At 45.4% G+C, this 20,273-nt stretch overlaps 1 protein-coding gene across 1 annotated transcript in view; it reads right to left on the minus strand.

The window, feature by feature from the left end:
* Positions 1-692: 692 nt before the first annotated feature.
* The window catches only part of SLC17A9 (solute carrier family 17 member 9), a 29,959-nt gene continuing 10,378 nt past the window's right edge, over positions 693-20,273 (minus strand). Inside the window, exons 2-13 of the mRNA XM_073308935.2 lie at positions 18,137-18,334; positions 15,891-16,030; positions 14,085-14,184; positions 12,531-12,661; positions 10,981-11,077; positions 9,298-9,394; positions 6,375-6,462; positions 5,785-5,819; positions 4,672-4,787; positions 3,451-3,506; positions 2,387-2,416; positions 693-2,267 (exon numbers count right to left, since the gene is read on the minus strand). Coding sequence (XP_073165036.1) covers positions 2,104-2,267; positions 2,387-2,416; positions 3,451-3,506; positions 4,672-4,787; positions 5,785-5,819; positions 6,375-6,462; positions 9,298-9,394; positions 10,981-11,077; positions 12,531-12,661; positions 14,085-14,184; positions 15,891-16,030; positions 18,137-18,334 — 1,252 coding nt within the window. The 3' untranslated portion in view covers positions 693-2,103. The remainder of the gene's footprint in view (positions 2,268-2,386; positions 2,417-3,450; positions 3,507-4,671; positions 4,788-5,784; positions 5,820-6,374; positions 6,463-9,297; positions 9,395-10,980; positions 11,078-12,530; positions 12,662-14,084; positions 14,185-15,890; positions 16,031-18,136; positions 18,335-20,273) is intronic.

A 20,273-nucleotide genomic window follows, 5' to 3' on the forward strand; every position in this document is an offset into this window, starting at 1 on the left:
TGTGAAGCCAAAGACATAGCCTTGCATTCTCTCCTGTAAGTCCTCTTTATAGCAACTATGCTTGCAGTTTCCTGACAGTTTTAAAACACCTACCAGCAGTGTCATCTGGTGTCAGGATGCAGGGCAGTGAGATGTAACTGCAAGTCCACCGCTGGCTACTACTGGAGAAAAAGCACACAAGGAGGAGGGTTCGGCTCCTCTCTCTGGTCCCAGACCACACGTACGCTGTAAACTGTTGTCAAGCCATTGGACAGGATCACCATGATCTATTAATATCTCAGTATGCATTAAAGTTCAGTGCATATTAGTAGAGCTCATTAGCACCCGCGCAGTTAAAAGATCCATCAATATTTTCATTATGAACCTGTGCACTCAGAAGTTTATGACTTGGTTGTAAATATGTTCTGAGCTGAAATTTAGCGCACACACACACACACACAAAAAGGGGGGGTGGGAGGGACAAATTTTCAAAGAATCTGGGCATTAAATCTGAGCCTGTAAATTTCACATCCACAACGTTTTGGTGGTGCAGGTTTGGCAGCAGGTGTAAATTGTTATGTCTTCATTATGTAGCAACAATAATTTACACCAGTTTAGGTCCTGGCCCTGAAATGCCCTAAGCCATGCTCGAAACTGATTCATATGCCGTGGCAACTGTCTGCCTCAACAGATGATGGCATAAGTGTTAAAGCAGATCAGTTGCTAGGTGTCGTGAGGCAGCATCACGAGTCGCTAAAAAGGCCAATTCCCGAGCGACAGTCCTTGCCACGGACTGGAGAACAGAACTGAAACTTAAAACCAAGATGCCGGGTTGTGGCCCCTTTGAAATTTTGTCCCTTGCTCATTCACTCCACAAGTACAATTTTTTAAAACACAGATGCTAAACAGAACCAAATAGGTTTTGCAAAAGCTCTAAGCATGGGAGCGGGGAGAAGACATGTTATGATTTTACATGAACCTCCGTATTTAAAATAAGCCCTAACAAAATAAAATTGCAGGCTGTTAAATCCTTCCTTTCACAGAACTCTCATTGATTGCAGCAAGAGGTCCACACGCGACAGCTTGCAGAATCACCTCTTTCGAGCATAAAGTGGACAAAGGCTTTTTGGTATTTAAAGACAAAAATTATAAATAACTTAACACAATCAGACTCAAAAGCATGTACTGCAGCGGCATGGTAACCCCTTTGGTGAGCATTAAGCAGTATGGATCCATAACACAGAAACAAGCCCTACAATTAATGTAAATACATAACATGCACTTTTCGGGCTCTTTGGAATGTCTCCTGCATTCCTTTCAATGCACACTGGGAACAGACCTAGTGAAGCAGAAAGCACTTGATATTATGGACCCATGGTCCAGAATGTGAGCCACCCATCATATACATTCACAGCATATGGCAAAACAACTCTGAACCCATTCCTTTGTACACCCTGATTGTACCTGTTATATGGATGGCAATACTGAGGCACACAAGGGTGAGTTAAGGACAGTCCTTGGTAGTATTAAGTTCATTTAGTGTTGATGAAAGGAAATGATTGACAGCCCTGGAGATAGGAGTGATCTTCTCAGCCACAGAAAAGGTAGAACATGGACACCTGCAATGCATGATTCCCGCACTGCTCAGATGCCTCGTCTCTGTCCTGGAGGGAGCATCTCTCAGGATAAAAGTGGAGTTCGCTCTCAATGAGCGGTTCAGTCCTTGACATCTCTGCTGAGACTCCCAGCTAAGGGACCACTTAGTGTCAACTGGAATGGCATTTCCTGCACTAGGAACTGACTAGAGCTACCAACTGATTTCACATAGGCCAGGAGCTGCTTCGTTCAGGCACTAGTGAATTCAAATTCAAACTTGTGACCTAGAGCTGAAAGGCTCCATAACCATCAGCCATCCCCTGAGCTAAGTTTTAACTCTGGATTTCCTCCCTCCTCTGGGTTTAGTTCCGGCCCATAATATTCTCTCAATAGATTTTTTTCTATTTAAATTCTACAAAATAATAATATTCTCTTCTGCAAACAACCATTTGCACAACAGCTATCAACAGACATGACAGTCCTGAACCTTTCAGCAGATTTCATTTGCTGAACCCATCTTTACAGCAACTATAGATCTATGTACGCAGAGTCTGTGTCCATCCTTTGGGCCTCTCCAAAGATCAGGAACGTACAGAGCCCCAGGGCATTAACTGTAGCCACAAGGTTGAAAACAGAAACCCAGGAACCAGTGGTTTCAATCAGATGTCCAGCTAAATACACACAAATGACACCTGTGTACAGAAAGAGAGCAGAAATGAATCAAATAGAAATAGGCCAGGTCCTTGCCCTGTAATGTCAGCTCAGCCAGAGGATCCCCCAAATGAGGGATAATTCCAGGAAAATCCCTTACCTAATAGGGCTCCACCTGTATTTCCAACACCTGTAAAGAGAAGGAAAACACTGCATCACATCAATTTGCGCACAGTGCTTCTAACCATAAGATACTTGCTAGGAATCCGTGAGCACACATTTAGCATATACTTTCTGTAATAGCTCAGCTGTCCAGTGTGTAGAGGGCAGGGTCCACCTCCTCCCCATTGCTTTCAGGATGCCTTGCTCTCCCAGGGGGATGCAGAGACTGCACGTGAGTCTGGCTGCTGTGTGGGGAGAGGACTCCTTGCACTCTCCCTACGCACCCATAAAGCCACTCAGTTTCATAAGTAGGGCCCTACCACATTCACGGCCATGAAAAATGTGTCAGACTGTGAAATCTGGTCTTTTGTGTGCTTGTACCCTACACGATACAGATTTCACAGGGGAGACCAGCGCTTCTCAAATTGGGGGTCCTGACCCAAAAGGGAGTTGCGGGGGGGGTGTCAAAATTATTTTAGGGGGGTCGCAGCATTGCTGCCCTTGCTACCCTTACTTCTGCACGGCTGCTGGCAGCAGTGCTGCAATTCAGAGCTGGGCAGCCAAAGAGCAGCGGCTGTTGGCCAGGCACCTAGCTCTGAAGGCAGCGCCCCGCCAGCAGCAGCGCAGAAGTGACAACAGCAGTAACGCAACCCCCGCTACAATAACATTGTGACCTTCCCCCTCCCCCCCACTCATTTTTTGGGTCAGGACCCCTACAACGATTACACCACCGTGACATTTCAGATTTAAATGCTGGAATGATGAAATTTACGATTTTTAAAATCCTATGACCGTGAAATTGACCAAACTGGACCATGAATTTGGTAGGGCGCAATCTAGTCCTTTGTTAATTTCTCTCCGACATGCAGAGCTGGGTCGTGGATATTAACAATCTCTACCTTCTGTTATATTTCTGCAACCCTAATAAAGTCAAAAGGCTACCTGGATTGAGCCACGTTCTGCCCTCAGTTACATGTGTTTACATGTAGTTTCCTCGGAATTATCCCCCATATATGGGTATATTTTCTGTGCAAATAAAAATAATTAAAAACGCCACCTTACCAAACAACAAGCCAGCACACGAAGGAGCCAGATCCTGTACGTTGACTGAAATGCCACTATTCACAAAAAGAAGAGAAAGTAAAGGCTTTTTATTTTTAAACAGGTTTTGATTGTTTTTCAGAATTTACACAAGATAAGAACGCTGTTGCTCAATGAAGGGAACCAGTCTGAACCAACCCAGTGGGGAGAAGAAGGAGGGAACTGAGAACCTAAATATGGTTGAAATTGGACCAAGATGGGAAAATAACTGAACGGAAAGGCTTCAGAACAAAAGAAGCAAAGAGCTGGGTCGTTAGTTCCAAAGGTTAACAGCCCCTGCTGTTAAAAAAAAAAAGTGCCTTATTTCTTATTTGAATTTGTCTGGCTCTAACTTCTAGCCATTGGTTCTTCTTCTGCCTTTCTTTGCTTCTATAATAACACAAAGCTAGAGGCAGAAAGAAAACCAAACAAACAGTTGTGCTAAAGTTGGGGGGAAATTCCCAGTTCTAAGTGGACTGAAGTAAATAACAGTTTAAAAACCATGGGGTGAATTTGCCATTGACTTTGCTAGAGGCTGGCATATGTAGGAAAGTGCTGTGGAAGCTACGCCCATACAAACCTCATAATGCAGCTCAGACCTGATCTGCAGCAACCTGGCTGCCCCATCTGGTAAGCAGCGTTTTCATCCATTACCCCCAGTCTGTCCCTATGCTGGGCTGTTTCAGAACTAAGCAGAGATAGTGGGAAAGCGGTGAGAGAAATCCTTGAATTTGAATTGCGTCATATATTTAATATTTCCCAGCAGTGGGTATTTACAAGGATTTAGCTGGCTGTCTTGAGTTACTGACACTTACAGTGCTCGTGTTCTGGACACTTCATCTTTATGTACAGTCATAGCTCAGTAAAGCCTGCATAAATCCTCAAGCCTTTGATCTTAGATTAGATGGCCAATAGATCTCTTCACATGTAACAAATAAAACACTGATTCAATTTGTCTGCCAGGTGTTTGGCATAAACTTCCTCTATAAAAGCAGCGTGGCCTATTGAACAGGGCACTAGGCTGAGCCTCCGAAGACCTGGGTTCTATTCTTGGCTGTGACATTGGGAAAATCACTTCATCGCTTTGTGCCTCAGTTTCCCCCGTGGGGATAATGATAATGGCCTCCTACGTAAAGGGCTTTGAGAACCACAGATGAAAAGTAGTCTGTCAGAGCTACGCGTTAGTCCTATGATGATTATTACCTGTGGTTAAAGGTCTGAAGTCCAATTGAGACAGATGCAAATACTATAGCTTTGCAAAAACTGGATGCCTGACCCATGCACAAGGCGAAGATGCTTGATACGCCTGAGCCAATGACCTGAAGGAAAAAGAAAATTAAAGATGTGTCCGCAGTGGATTCACAGTGAGTTGCAGTGAAAAAAGTAGCTCCTATCGCAGACGGGCTGTCCCTTTTTGAAATCCGAAGGGCTCACTACGGTTCTGAACACAGAGCTGGGTGGTTCTTACGACTTGCTTTCCTCTGTATGGCACCTGCACATTCCGAAGGCGACAGCCTATCTGCCCAGACAAGTGCCCTTTCGCGAGGCAGAGGCCATGGAGCATGTTATAGAGCAGTGTTTCCCGAGCGATGGGTCCTGACCAGTGTTCCCTCTCATTTTTGACGTCCATGTGCGGAATGAATTTTGTTATGTGCACCGAAATGGAGGTGATGTGTGACACCTGAGGGGTTGAGGGGAGCTGAGCAGGGGTTTTGGCCAGGCTGGTGAGGGGAGAGCAGGGTCTGAGAAGGGGAATGAGGAGCAGAAGGCTGAGAACAAACTCACAATTGCTGTCGTACATGCCCAGGATTTAAAAAATAGTTGTTTCTGTACATCTCTATATGACGAGGGCTCCCCATAAGAGACCAAATGCAGTTGGGGGGCCGCCTTAGTAAAAAGTTTGTGAACCACTGTTTTACAGAAGGGATGCACTGCTTGAGCACAGGGATTTTATTCTTGTTCATTCTTTTGCTGTTTCCCTTAATCTAAAATCTGAAGAGTCATTCAGTGTGAAAGAACACGCTTGCTCTGCAAAAACCCTCCATATTGCTCACAAAATTGCCACTCCCAGGCAAACTGTTAAAATGTAATGGTTTGTCAAAGCCCAGTGAAAAGGTCATGGCCTTTCTCTCTGTTTCCCTTCCCATGGATGCTGGTTGCCAGCTATCTGCACATCTATAAAAGCTCTTTTTTTGTAACCAAGTTCATGAGTCCAGTTTCCCAAGAGCTCGAATCTGATTTCCACTGTTAGACTGACATGCAAAATCGGTGCTAACAGATAACTGATGTGTCACTCACAGGCTTTCGTTTTCTTACCTGCATGAACTTACGAACGGTGATCGTTTTATAGCCTGAAAGGGAAAAGGAAGACGATTGGAGGGATTTAAACTAGACCCGTCTCAATGAAGCTGGGACTAATGTTTCAGACTAGACGAGTTCAACACCCATAGCTTTGGGCTCATGCCAGGAGAGCGAGTGTAAGGCAAACTTAACACACAGGGTCAGATTCTGTTCTCAGCTAGGTGCTTACAACTCCCATACAAGACAAAGGGTATGGCTACACTACGAGGCTAAAATGTGCACAGTGAGCTTCCATCCCTCATGAGCGGCAGCATATTTGTCGGCAGGAGAGCACTCCTGCCGACAAAGCGATCTTCACACCAGGGCTTTTTGTCGGTAAAACTTTTGTTGACAAAATGACAAAAGTTTTGCTGATGAACTGCCAGTGTAGACAAAGCCAAAGGGCGTTACAAATACGTAGAGGCTGTGTAGAGGACAGTAATTATCCAAGTTGCAGGCCAGAAGCTCAGCTTCCCCTTTCTCTCATCAAACCCATCTCCGCCCATCCAGTCTTTTCTTTGCCTTATGAAAAGACAGAGCTGATGAACAACCCAAGGATCTCTTACCCTGATTGATCAGGTGATCAGACAGGAATCCGCTAAACAAACTTGTTGGGATTGCAACCAGCCACGGCACTACGTTAAACACCCAGCCCTGAAAGGGAGAAAAATCCTCACAGAAAAAGTGAAGAGAAGCAAGGTTCACATCCTGCTAGTGGACCAGAGTTTGTTTGCAGCTAATGGGTTTTATACTGCGGGGGAGAACGGGGGGGCATGGGAGATTAGGGTTTACCCTTTTCTGGTGCTTTTGCTCACCTAACATAGGAGCTTTAAGCCACTTTCTCACAACACTCTGCCCAATGCTCTATAGCGTTCTGGTGCACTCCAGGATGGGGCCTGAGGTCTGTAATGTATGTGCACACATGCTGCTATATAAATAAGTGAATTGTTAATGACCATAAAGTCTGACTGGCTTTACACCCATGACAGAGAGGCAGAAATTTCTCTCTACAACCATAAGAAAAGGATTAAAAGTAGCAGAGTTTACTGGCAAACAAGATTCTGCAGCACAGAGCCAATATGCAAACTGTGTATTCTATCCAGCCTCATGGGCCACCAGCAAAACTGCAGGCTACATTCAGACTTCAGACGCTCTATTACTAACTAGCATTGCTATGCAGCTGAGGGAACACAGCTGGGTTTTCTGATGCCAGGGTTGAGTTTTCAAGACTGGTAAAAAGGAAAATCTTGCTTTGTCTTTTCAACTGAGAAAGTGTATTATGGATGTAACTGAAGATGACTAACGGAAACATTTTCAAAAGCACCTAAGTAATGTAGGAGCCTATATCCCACTGGCTTTCAGTGAGACAGAGTCAGATTTTCAGAGGTATTTAGGTGTCCAGTGGGATTTTCCAAAGCACCAAAAGAGGTTAAGCCCCTAACCTACTTCAATGGGAGTTAGGAACCTAACCTGTTCAGATGCTTTTGTCAACCTCAGTAGACACATATCTTTATCATTAGGCACCTAAATACCTTTGAAATATAGCCCTTAGTCACGTTTGAAAATGGAACTTAGGCTCCTAAATTGCGTTGGCAGTTTGCAAAATGGGAGCCTGAGTTTCAGAAGCGCTGAACACCTGCAGCTCCCAATGATGCCAGCTGGAGCTGTTCTCGCTCAGCACCTCTAAGCTTGTGGCCCAAAGTATACAAGAAGAACATAAGGACATATAACAGTGCCACATTGTTATTTTATAGGGTCCCTTTTCAAATCATAGCACACTTCATGGCATGGGCCAAAGGTGCAGGATTCTTTTAACTGAACTGGACATTAGCAGAGGGAGAAAAACAGCTCACCTGCAGCATGTATGTTTGGCCAGTAGGTGACATAGTTTTACCACAGTAAGGATTATTGTCAACCCTTTACATTTACATTGAGTGAATCCATGTGTTGTTAATATTTATGAAGTGACGGCCAGATGCAGGAATATTATATAGAGCATCTTACATAAGGGCACAGGAATTAAACAGATGTAACAGATGGCTAAATTACCAAATCACTGCTACCCAAGCGTATTACAAGAAGTGCTACAAATCTTGTTATAATAATATGTTTTCTGGTTTAATACATGATTTTAATACAAATATCAAGTATGTCATAAAGCCCCTGGTTAATGTGATAAATGTAAGGGGCCCTGGGAAATTTCAGAAACACACGACAGAGCCACCATCGAAAAGACAATCTCGGGAGTTCTGTGGGCAGAATGAATTGTAAAAATACGAGATCTCAGCCCGGCAGAACTTTAACCAAGTTTCAGAAAAACAGGAGATTTATTTGTGCAGAGCTGAGAGAGGCCTTTTTTCAGAGCTTTGCAAATAAAAAATGTGTATTAATTAGTAATGAAAATTGTCATCATTGTAACAACTAACAACACCACGCCTCTGAGCTCAGCTATGCCAGTCCAGTAACAAAGCCCCGTGGTGGTTGTCTGAAATTGCTTGCAGCTATGAGCTCTGTGCCATCCCCACCCATAACAGGGCAGCCTAGAGACCACACAAAACTCTGTGAGAAAGGGATCCATGATGGAGAGCTGCTGATGCGGGGGAAAAGCAGCATGTTGACGCTACTGGAAAGGGTCAGAGCAGGCAATGCTATTTCTTGGCACTGCTGGTGCATTTGGATAGTTAAACAATATGGCCAGATCCTGCAATCAGATCCCATGCAGGTGCAAGTGGGGGGATTTGATGGCATGGATCAGGGCCTACATTTGTAACTTTGTTTTAGAAGGGACGTGTGGGAGGTACAAGTTTCTATTCTCCTATTATTAAATAGCTGCATATATCAAGCATATACTCCCTGCTTGCCAACACCTTAACATAAGAATCAGGGGTAAAGGCAACAGGCAACCACCATGTATTTAAGGTTACAGCACATCCATATGGGGCAGAAATCATTCCTCCTTCTTCTTCCCCCTTCTCTCCCTCTCGGCAATGCTTGATCCCAAGAAAAAGCTTTTCTCCTATATTGACACTGTCTTCCTGTCTCATCCAAAATCTGTGGCCCAGTTACCAGCTGTGTGTTTTGGGGGAGTTGCATTAGATCTCATGGGCTACAAAGGAAGCCTTGGACAGTGCAGGAGCGATTTCTCCTTGAGAGCTTGACCGAGAGTGTTACTCCCTGACATATTCTCCGGGGGAACCCTGTGGCAAGACAGGGCAAGCGACAAAATGTGAGTGAACCTGTCAGAACAATGCAGAAGGACTAGACCAATCACAATCAAATGTAGGGGCGAAGGGGACTAAAGTCAACCTACTAGTGTCATTGGCTCAGATACCGAAAGGGCCATTCTCTTCAGGCCTGACCCAGAGCCCGCTGAAGTCAATGCAAAGATTCCCAATGTTAACGGGAGCTATGTAAACACATGGAGAATACTACATCTCTTTGTTCATACTGAGCTTTCAGAGTCTCCCCTTTGCTGTGGTGTCAGCCTACCTTAGACTCGGGAAAAGTGTCTTTAAAGAAAGTTGGCAACCAGGAGAGAAGGGTGAAAAATGTACTGCCCGTAGCAAGCTGAGCGACTATGACAGCCCTGTAAATATACAATGGGAAAAAGAATCCGTCAAGACGACAGATCACATTGGATAAAGAAAGGGGATTCTAGCTACCCGCTCCTTCAAGGCAGTGGTGTCAGGCATATAAATAAACCCTCTGTAGTGCTGAAGCCGCTTCCTGTGATTTATTGGAGATAACTAACCCCAGCTGACTGCCAGAGCAAGAGGATAGAGCAATGCACCCGCTTATTCCCATGATGCTTTCACCATAGGCAGCTCTGAATGGGGCCTTGATATCTTGATAACTTATGATACAATCAGTACTGATAACCGTCATACTCATGGAGTGCGTCTCACTATGAAAGATCCCATCAGCTCCTGACTTAGAGCAGGACTTGTGCCCTTCCTTGGGATTTTGTTTAGGACTGTCAGGCAAACATGTCCATTCAAGCCCAGATATTAACGATAATAAGCTACTGATTTAATCTAGTATACTAGCTGGGGTGGTGTTGACATTTAAACAATAACACAGGTGGTTTTGAACAGAACCATATCTGAGAGGACACTTCAATGCAAGCGTACCAGGGAGAATTACTAGCTTCATGTTAAGCTCACATTATTAATATAGCTTCATTCTTACCAGTGCATCCTCTACACCCTTTCCAGAGTACTGGGGTATTGCCCATTTCCCTGCTTATCCCCTTACTATCTTTAAAGCCATGGCCATTTTCCCTCAGATCCTGTCACTGTCTTTCATTAAATGGCCACAAGGCAGATGTGTAGAGCAACGCAAAATCATTCCCCTGCTCTGGGCTGGACAGTGTTAAATCCAGAACCCTAAACTAGGAGGATGTAATGTCTCCTGAGATAGTTTATTAAGTCAAAATGACAATTAAAAGAGCATTTTTTGGTTATCACTCTCTGCAACGAGAGCAAAGATGACAGCACCCAGTGTCCTCTGAGCAGCAAATGCAGAGTGTATGCAACGCCAGACAAGGTGCGGGAGGTAATATCTTTTATTGAACCATCTGTTGGTGACAACGACAAGCTTTCGAGCCACAGGTCTTGGAAAAACCTGAAGAAGAGCTCTGTGTAGTTCGAAAGCTTGTCTCTCTCACCAGCAGAAGTTGGTCCAATAAACGATATTACTGCCCCCACCTTGTCTCTCTAAATACAGAATGTGGCATTATGCCCTGGACTGTTTGAAGCACTGCTTGTAAAACAGACAAATATAATTCACAGGGGATTGGATGGTGTAAAGAAACTCACTCTGTAATATGGTCATACCGTGCTAAATGATGATGTTTAATTTACTGCCTAGTGATAAGCTCATTGGTGTAATGATTATTGTTTTGATTCGGATATTTACATGGCAATGATTCGTAAACCTGTTAAAACTTCCTGAATGAATAAATAAATAGCTATCAAATAAAAATAGCAACCTTGGAAAGACCCACCATTCTGCCCCCGGCTGGCCTAGTTTGGCAATGCATGGTGGTAGTTAACTCCAGGAGCAGGACACAAAGGCTTCAGAATGGAAGGAAGATGGAGCAACAACAAAACCAAATTCTGCACGAGAGAGGGGCTGACATCCACAACACACATGGCTGTGACATTTACTTACCAGATAGGGGCCTTTTTAAATAACTGCTTCCAGGGAACTTTGGTCTGTTTGGATAACGAGAGGCCCTTTGAAAAATGTTCTAAGCAAATGATGAGTTCTGCAGGGAAGAAATATATCAAATCAAAGCTATGTTTTCCAAGAGTCTGTACAGACAGGGTGGATCTGTTTTATCCTAGGGCTTAACCACATGGTTTAAGAACTGCTTAAAATGTGCACTCAAAAAGATAACCCTGGAACATCTATGCATTAAGCAATAAAAACTACATTCAAGTAGCCATGATGTCTTACTGAACTTCCTCCAAACACCCACCCCATGCACACACACATGCCTCCAGACACAGCAAATCAAGAGTTAATGCTGAACCTCTGTCCGGAAAGGACTCTGGTGCAGTCTCAATTACTACCACTGGCCTTCACCAATGCAATCTTACCCTGCTCACATCCACGCAGAAGGCCGTTGCAAAGATCATTTTCGTAGCCCATCACTTTGCCCACATCACGTTTCTCTTTGCATCCCTCCACTGGTTCCCCTTCTCTGCTGCATCAAACATAGGCTCCTTGTCTTCACTTTCAAGGCCCTTAATGGCCTATCCCCCACCCTAGCTATCATCTCCCATTCACTGCCGCCTCCTGCCTGCCTCCATTGCTCAGTTGATACATTTTCAAACAAGCACCTCTGTGCTTCTCCCATGCTGCCCCTTACACTTAGGAGATGCTCCCCACCGGGGCACTGGAACAGCGGGGCTTGGGGGCCATGGCCCCATCACTTTTTACCTGCCTTAAGGGCAAGTGACAGGCAGGAGAGGGTGAAGAGGAGCAAGTGGGGGTGGAGCCTGGGGGGAAGAGGCAGAGCAAGGGTGGGGCCTAGGGGGAAGAAGCGGATTGAGGGCGGGGCCTCAGAGGAAGAGGTGGAACAAGGGCAGGGCCTCAGGGGAAGAGGTGGAGCAGGGGTAGGATCATGGTTCTGGTGTTGGTGCCCCCCAACTTCTAGGGAGCTTTTGGTGCTCCTGGCTCCCCGTAAACATCCAAAAAGCCACCTAATTATTCTCCTTCAAATTCCTCCTTAAAACTCTCATTTTCTGTAAAGCCTACAAAGAAATTAACAACTGCTAGGCTGCAATCCATGAAGGTACTTAGGTGCCTAAAGCCCGGACTCAGATGCCCATGTCTTACGCTTAAGGATCTAAGTCCCAGTTCTGGATCCACCACCATCCATGAATCTCCTGCCAAACCCTCTGGGCGCCTAAGCTCACTTAGCTCCTAAGTTTTTGCAGTAAAAGTTCTCTAAGCACCTAAGTTTCTTCCTAAGCCCCCGAGAGATTCACAAACCAGGAAGAGCCAGCCTTTTGGACACCTAAGTCACATGTGGGGCTGATCCAGTAGGTTTGCTCAGAGGTGGCCTAGCAGGTCGGGTGCCACTCAGAATCCAGCCAAAGGAGGAGGTGGAAGTGCCAGGGTTAACAATTGCCATACATCACGTTCCTGTCACTTCCACAGCACAGCCTAGTGAACAGCTATTGCCAGTATGAATGAATAGGGTGGGGGGTTACCTTTTTCATTCAGGAGGTATTTGAACATGCAGTAAACCCAGAGCAAAGTGAGTAAACCAGAGAAATAGAAGACACTCTCCCAGCCATACCAGTCCAGAAGGAGGGACCCTGCCCCACCGATCACCAGCGTCCTGGAAGGAAAGGCCAGAGAGATCATGAGACTGATAAGAGTGTTCTTTGGGCAAACTCACAATCCATGCATCAGCGTTACTGAGTTAACACGATGGTGTATTGGATGTTATTTATCCAGCCCTCAGGAGCTGTTCATCTTATCAAACATTTTCATTGGCTAATCTTTCCTACCTCAATAATGCTGAGAGGAGAGGTTGCCTGGTGATGAAAAACCATTCCACTGTACTATAGACCATTCTATTGCGACTGCACTGGAGAAGAACCTGCTCTATTTCCTAGTTTGACACTTTGGGTATTTCAAATCCGCAGCTGGTGCAAGTCAGCATAGTTCTACTGAAGTTGTTGGAACATGGTCAATTTACACCGGTCACAAATCTAGGCCTCTGTTTCCTCCTGATGTCTGAAATACCTGCCAATGAAAGGATGCCACAGAGCACGCTGATGTACACTCTGATGACAGGCACTGAGATAGGGACATTTTAGCATGGAAAGACCCCTTAGTCCACTTAGGTATGTCTACACAGCAGTTAAGCAGCTGTGGCCGGCTCGTGTCAGCTGACTCGGGCTTGCGGGGCTCGGGCTCTGGGTCTGTAAAACTGCCGTGTAGACATTTAGGCTCAGGCTGGTGCCTGGGCTCTGGGATGCTTCTCACCTCGCAGAGTCCTAGAGCTCAAGCTCCAGTCCAAGCCTGGATGTCTACAACGCAATTTTATAGCCCCGCAGCCTGCGCTCCATAAGCCTGAGTCAGCTGACTGGGGCCAGCCGTGGGCGTTTAATTGTTGTGTAGACATACCCTTAGTCCTTCCAGCAAGATCACCATTTACATCCCAGAATACATCTGTCAGCAAAAGAAAGTCACAGGATGGAACGGAGTCATACATACATATGGTGCATAAAATACTACCGCTGCTTTGCAGCTCATTAGCCCTTTCTATCAGAGGTTCTCCAAGACCTTTACAAAGGTGGGAAAGTATTATTAATCCCCATTTCACAGAGACAGAAACTGAGGCACGGGGCGGTTAAGTGATTTGCCCAGGGTCATGCAGCAAGTCAGTGGAAGGGTCAGAAACAGAACTCAGGACCCTAGATGGTCTGTCTTGCTCTTCCTGCTGGACCATGCCACCTCCTGTTGGAAACCAAATGTAACAGCAGCTCCTTCAAGCCACTTGCTCAAAAGAAAAGATAAAATCCTCAATACACTTGAGAACAATACATTGTAAAGGACTCAAAGACTTCAGTAACGAGTGTGTATATTCTATAGCAACTGTCAGAGCCTTCTTCAACTGGAACGGATACTCTCCAGGATCCAGATGTACTTTGTGGGTTGGTGTTTTTGCCTGCAGCCGTTTAATGGCACTTTATCTAACTATGGCATCCCCCGGAGCCTCTGTCACTCACTGCCCAAAGCCAAGGGGAACTTACCCGAACTGAGAGCCAGTCCCTACTGTGCTGCATGTGAAAGCTCGCTCACTTTCACGGACCTTCTGAGAAAAGAGGCTGGCCAAGGCAGGGAAGTACACTCCTAACAACAGTGGAAATGAAAGTGTCAGCCATTGCCAGTCAGGGTACACATCATTCAAACTTGCGCTCATGGGTGAGCATGTTCAAATCAAATCCAACAATAGATAAATGCCAAAACGAGTCAACGAGCTCTTTGCGGTATCCAAAGCAATGACCTCACTGTGTCACACACCAGTATGTCTTATGGCAGCCCACCGCTCCTCTTGATATATACCACATGGCCACTTGGAAGCTCATTTGTGCCTTCTCTGTATCTGCTGCCATGGCCCCCCCTTACTGTAATATTTGAGCCCCTCCTAAGTGTGAATGCATTTATCCTCACAACATTCCCATGACATAGGGCAGGGTCGTTATCCCCATTTTACAGCTGGGGAACTGAGGCACAGACAAATTCAGTGTCTTACTAAAAATTACACCAGGAGTCTGAGCAGAGCTGGGAACTGACCCCAGCTCTCTTGATTCCCAGGCCAGGGAACCTTAACCACCAGGTCAGCACTCCACCGCTACACAGTAGCTGAGCCACACCAAAACTGATCCTTTTTCTCCCCCAGGGTTGAAAAAGTAACTTTTAATCCTTATTAAACATTTGCCAGCTTTTCCTTATGATGAAGTGGGTGATTCATCCTGGTTCTGGTGACGACAACATCATGTGCTCTGCTGAGTGGCAGGGTCTCATGGGATAGCATCCCAAGACTTTGTACAATAATGGCACCAGATGGTTTCAATGCGGGGGCTGGCATTCATGATACTACGGAGACAGATGTGGAGAGGATGTGAAACTCCCGCGGGGGAGGGGGAGAAAGAGGTGAATTCTAGGATGGGTCAGCTGTTGCAATGGTTAACATAAGGGCTAATTTGTATATGGTTAAAATTGGAATGGATGCTACCTAGTGTTTATCTAGTCCTTGGTAGACATGTGGTCCCAAAATAATAAACACTTACATAGAGAAGGAGGAGTACAACGAAAGACGGGGAAAAAAGGAGTAAGCAGGAGAAAAGGCCCTCACTGAGAAGCTATGTTGTACTGCATGCATCCGACGAAGTGAGCTGTAGCTCACGAAAGCTGATGCTCAAATAAATTGGTTAGTCTCTAAGGTGCCACAAGTCCTCCTGTTCTTTTTGCGAATACAGATAACACGGCTGCTACTCTGAAACCTACAAAAATGTAGTTATTTATAATGATGTATCAGGCACCCAGTCTGTGGAGGCAGCAGCCCAGAAACAAAACGGTGAAAATAACCCCGAGTTTCTTATCGGTTAACAAGAAAAAGTCACCCAGCCAACTTTTGGGTAGCTCTTGCCAGGCTTCCACAGTTCCAAGACCTAGTTCAGCAAGTGGAAGAGAAAATCATCCCAAAGTATCAAAGCTCAGACAAAAGGTCAAATAGCCTCTCAGATTGCAGGTGCTTTGAAGCACCTTTACCGTCTGAGAGGCAGACACAGAGATTAAAGCTTTTTAAAGTGACAGCACCTTTCTCAGAGACAAATTTCTCAATTGGCCCAATTTGGTGGACATTCTGCACCCAGCCACAGCTGGTTTTTTACGCCCAGGAGTTCTAGCCGTGGGGGGCAGCTCAGAAACAGTTTGCTCTACCCAGCATTGCAACTTACACATTGCTGTTATGACTTGCATTTGAATCCGTCATATCTGGAGTTGCTGTATGAGCATGGGTGGAACAAACACACGCACAGGGGTTTTTGTCTCACCTTGCAATAGTCCCATGAGGAATCGAGCAAGTGTCATGAAAATCAGGTGGGCAGAACTGATATAGGTGAGCAGCGGAGTGATCACGGTGATGAAACCCCAGGCAGATGCAGAGAGGAGGAGGACTTTTTCTCCTCCAATCCTGAAAGATAAGCATGCATTATGTAAAGGGGGAACTGTGGGTAGGGTATGGGGTTGGTGTACGGACTAGGAATCAGGACTTCAGGCTTCTCTTCCTAGCTGTTTAATAATGAACATCAGCCAGGCCTCTCCACCTGACCTTCCCATCCCACAAATGTTTTCAGGAATGTCCAGCTGACCTGCTCCCTTCACCTGCTTCCTTCAGTGAGGTGCACAGCACAGCAGACCCTTCCCCATCGCAACTGGAGTCATCTCCAGAACTGCACGTGTCCTGTACCATCCTGTAGCCGCAGGACACGGCATCATCCCTACCATTTCACTGCACATCTGAGAGGCCCTCGAATGCACTGTGGGGTGAAGGGGTACCCAGGGGAAATCCCCACTTGCTCCCCAAGAGGTGCAGAGAGCGGGGATGAGTGCCTGAATCCCAGCCACATTCACCCTGTTTGGGATGGAAAGTGACTGTCCATTCCACCTGTCCATACAGTTACATCTTCAGTGACAAGTGGGCACCCACGGGGAAGCAAGCAAAAGGAGGAGTGTGTTAATTACAAGCCCACCTTAGAAACACAAGGTGAACACAGATAAAAGAGGGCGACATCAGCAGGGAGGGAAACCTGATTTTAAAGCAACAGAGAGAGTTTTACAAACAACAGAGAGGGAGCAGTCGTTCTCAGCCTGCTCAGTACTGGGATCCCCTTTTCTATACTCCATCCCAAATAGCCAGGATCCCCTTCCCAATCAGCAATGTGGAGGGGCAGGCTGGTCACAAGCTCAGAGCTGAGAGAATCATCCCTGATGCAGGGGAAGTTTTAACAAGTAGTTAGCACTGTACTCTTTTTCTCAAAGGACGATGGCATTTTCTGTTGCATCCGCTCTTTAGCATTAGCCTGTAACCTTTCGTGTCTTGTGTGTACTTTGCTTGCAGAGTCTATTAAAGACCACAATGCGATGGCACAGGCCACTGCACAGACAATGTGTGACTCCGAGACTGTGTTTCTTACACAAGATTTTACAGGAAAGCCGTGCCCCCTGAGGACACCGCAGTCTGGGGGATGAACTCAAGCAGGTAATTACTGGGGTTTCCACAAAACAGCTGACTGGGTGTTTTGGTTGTTTTTTAATTAATACAATCAAACTGTGCAGCATATGTGTTTCCCAAGCACGACTGGGGGCTGCAAAGGGGAATAAACTCGGGAGGAACAGCACAGAAACGTGGGCATGGAAAGAAGAGAGAGAAAACAGATTCCGCGGATGAGACGTAGAAACAAAGAGTTGATTTCCCTGCAGACCAGGGAATGTTGCCCCTCGCTGGTTGTTCATCAGTTGAATAACCCGTCTGAAAGTTGCCATCCACACGAGGATGGTGTTTAGCTTTTGTTAATAAATAGATTGTGCTTGACGTGAGCAGCTGGCTAATGCTGGCTATTGGAAGGGCATTGCAATGGTCACCATCCCATAATAATAAGGTGTGGTCTACACACAAGTTTTGTCCTGGCATAACTATTTTGGTTAGGGGTGTGATTCTTTATGGCAATAGTTCTACAGTACAACCTCTAGCGTGGATGCAATTATAGAGGTGCCGTATACTTGTCTAGCTTATTCCTCTTCCTATATGGGGGTAAGTGGTACTAGTACAAATGCCAATTGATGTAACTGTGTCCACACTAGTGGGGGTTGTACAGCTTGAACTATACCGGCATAGTTTAAAGCACGACAACTTTTGCATGTAGGTAATTCCTAAACTGCACATGGGCCAAACTCCAGCAAAGCACCTCAGTACTTGTGTAACTTTAAGATCAGTACCAACTTAGAAACCAATGGGGACTACTCACATACTTAAGGTTGGGCACGTGCGTAAGTGCTTTGCTGGATCAGAGCCACAGGGCCTGATCCAAAACTTACTGAAGTCAATGGAAAGACTCCCATTGACTTCAATGGACTTTGGATCAGGCCTATGGTGCTTTTCCTCCAGAGATATCGATGTACTTCACAGATAGTTTATCAATCCTCACCCCCTTGGGATGGAGGTTAGATACAAAGTAACTTTGCCAAGACTTTTTATTGCAGAAACTAAGCAAGGGATAATATAAGAAAGTTCCAGTACTGATCGCTGAGGTATCCGCCGATGATCTGAGTTAAGCAGTAGCCCCAGAAGAAGCTGCTCAGAACAATGCCGGACTGTTTCTTGTCCCAGTCGAAGTGACTGCTCATGGCCACAGCACAGATAGGCATGGTCACTCTGGCACAGTAGAGTAAACAAGTCCCAAGCAGTAACATCAGAGTCCAGATTCGAGATTCAGGCCTGCAAGGATGAAGAAAGAGATAGGGAACAAACAAGCACTGATACAAATCCAGGTGCCAATGTGTGATTCAGATCACACAATGCTGCCACGCAGGTGAGGCAGGTTTCCCTAAGTGCTTTCGCAAGCCAGACAAGTCTATCTTAAAGAGCTAAATGTCACGGCAATGCCAGCTTTGCATCCTGTCACTCACATTCAAAGAGTGCCTCATCCACCTGGCTTTATGTCCTGTGCTTGTTCTTTAATCTTAAACACTGCTTTGATCCCAGCTGTGAAACAGTTAGCAATGCTGATATTCCAATTGCAGTCTTTAGGTTTCAGATTTATGCTGTCTGCAGATTAGGGTATAAGTCACCGCATTGCTTACTCTTGGTCCATGTTTGGAAGAGTTGTTTACTGTTGTATTTATAACCAAACTGATTAGAAACTAATCTTTTAAAAAATATAAACAACAAATGAAAGGTTAGTGTAACAGGTTGGCAGTGTTTGCCGGAGGCACCTTGTCTTGATAGCAAGTGTTGATTAGGCTGAGAAAGGGCTAAGTGGGTTCTCCTGACTCAAAGGCAGGTGATTTGTTACCACCCAAATATCAGGAGAAGCTCTCTACAGAGGGAGGATCTGAGGTGTGGACTGATCTGTCCAGAGGGAGGATCCCTAAGAAAAGGCAAGGCCAGAAAGGTTTGAGCTGAACTTTATTAATATATTACTGCTAGTTTTGTATTAAGAAAACCAAATCCCAGGGAGGAGGTGAAGTAAACTGTGTATAGGATGCACACTGTGTTTGAGAGCAGGTAGGGAACGGCACCTGCTTCTACTTCGATTCTGGAGAACAATTCTGCAGCAAAGACAAACGTTCTGACATATATTTGGGTCCTGATTCTGCAATGTACCATGTGTGGGTGCACCCCCGTTCCTGTGTAGAGCCCCGCTGACCTCAGTGTGGATGTAGTCGTCCCCCTGTGCACAGTAAATTTCAGAATCAGGGTCACGGTGACTGGGGAATTGAGTATTATTTATTTTTACAGTACAGGACAGGGCCCCATGTTCTAGGTGCTGTACAAATGTATAACAAAGAAGCAGTCCTGATCACGGAATACATGGAATCATGGAACTAACCCACTGCACCTTCCATCCTTGTTTGGACATCTTTTGTACAGAAAATGAATATTTGTTTTTCTTCGTTAGAATTAATTATGATAGATGTCGGAGTCCGGTTATCCCAATAGAACACAAGCCCATTTACAAACTTGTCAAAGGGCCCTGTCACAGGCTGAGATAAAACACAATGAGGGGTAAAAACATGCCAGGCTGTTGTGCCCATTAGAAATTAATGTACTGCTATATCCTGAATGGAAGGGCAAGGGATTCAATGCCAAGTTCTAGTAGGAGGTATTGGGACTTTTCATTCTGTGCTATGAAGGTTCCCTCCCTCTCCCTTCACACACACAATAACTAACTCAAAAAATTACATATCCCGCCTGAAGAACAATTAACCACATTTCACCTTGCCTGGCTAATTTAACAAACTGCGACTGTGACAGATGCTCTTAAAACGCCCTTCAAAGGTTATGTTAAAAGGAGACATTTCAGCAGTGGACATTTAATTCACCCCTAAGCCAAAAATCATCCTTTTTTTTACCCCCAAATGGAAACGTCCTCCCCCACCATCCTCAGTGCGCTGGTGTTACTTGGGAGCTCTCAGCCGGAAATGGCCCTGACCTAGTTTTGTTTAATGTGGTCAACTGGTCCCAGTAAAACTAAAAATGCAGGTGTGCAAATTCTGAACTGTTGGGCTGACCTAAGAAGGGAAGGGGAGTCAGGCCGGGTCTATCGAACATGATGCTTTTAACTCACATTATTTTAATTTGTGATGTAAAAAGTTCTTTACATTTGTTTCTGTTCTTCACATTTGTTTCTGTTCTTCCTTATGATTAAGGCTAA

Source organism: Lepidochelys kempii, chromosome 13 (assembly GCF_965140285.1).
Source record: "Lepidochelys kempii isolate rLepKem1 chromosome 13, rLepKem1.hap1, whole genome shotgun sequence".
Lineage (NCBI taxonomy): Eukaryota > Metazoa > Chordata > Testudines > Cheloniidae > Lepidochelys > Lepidochelys kempii.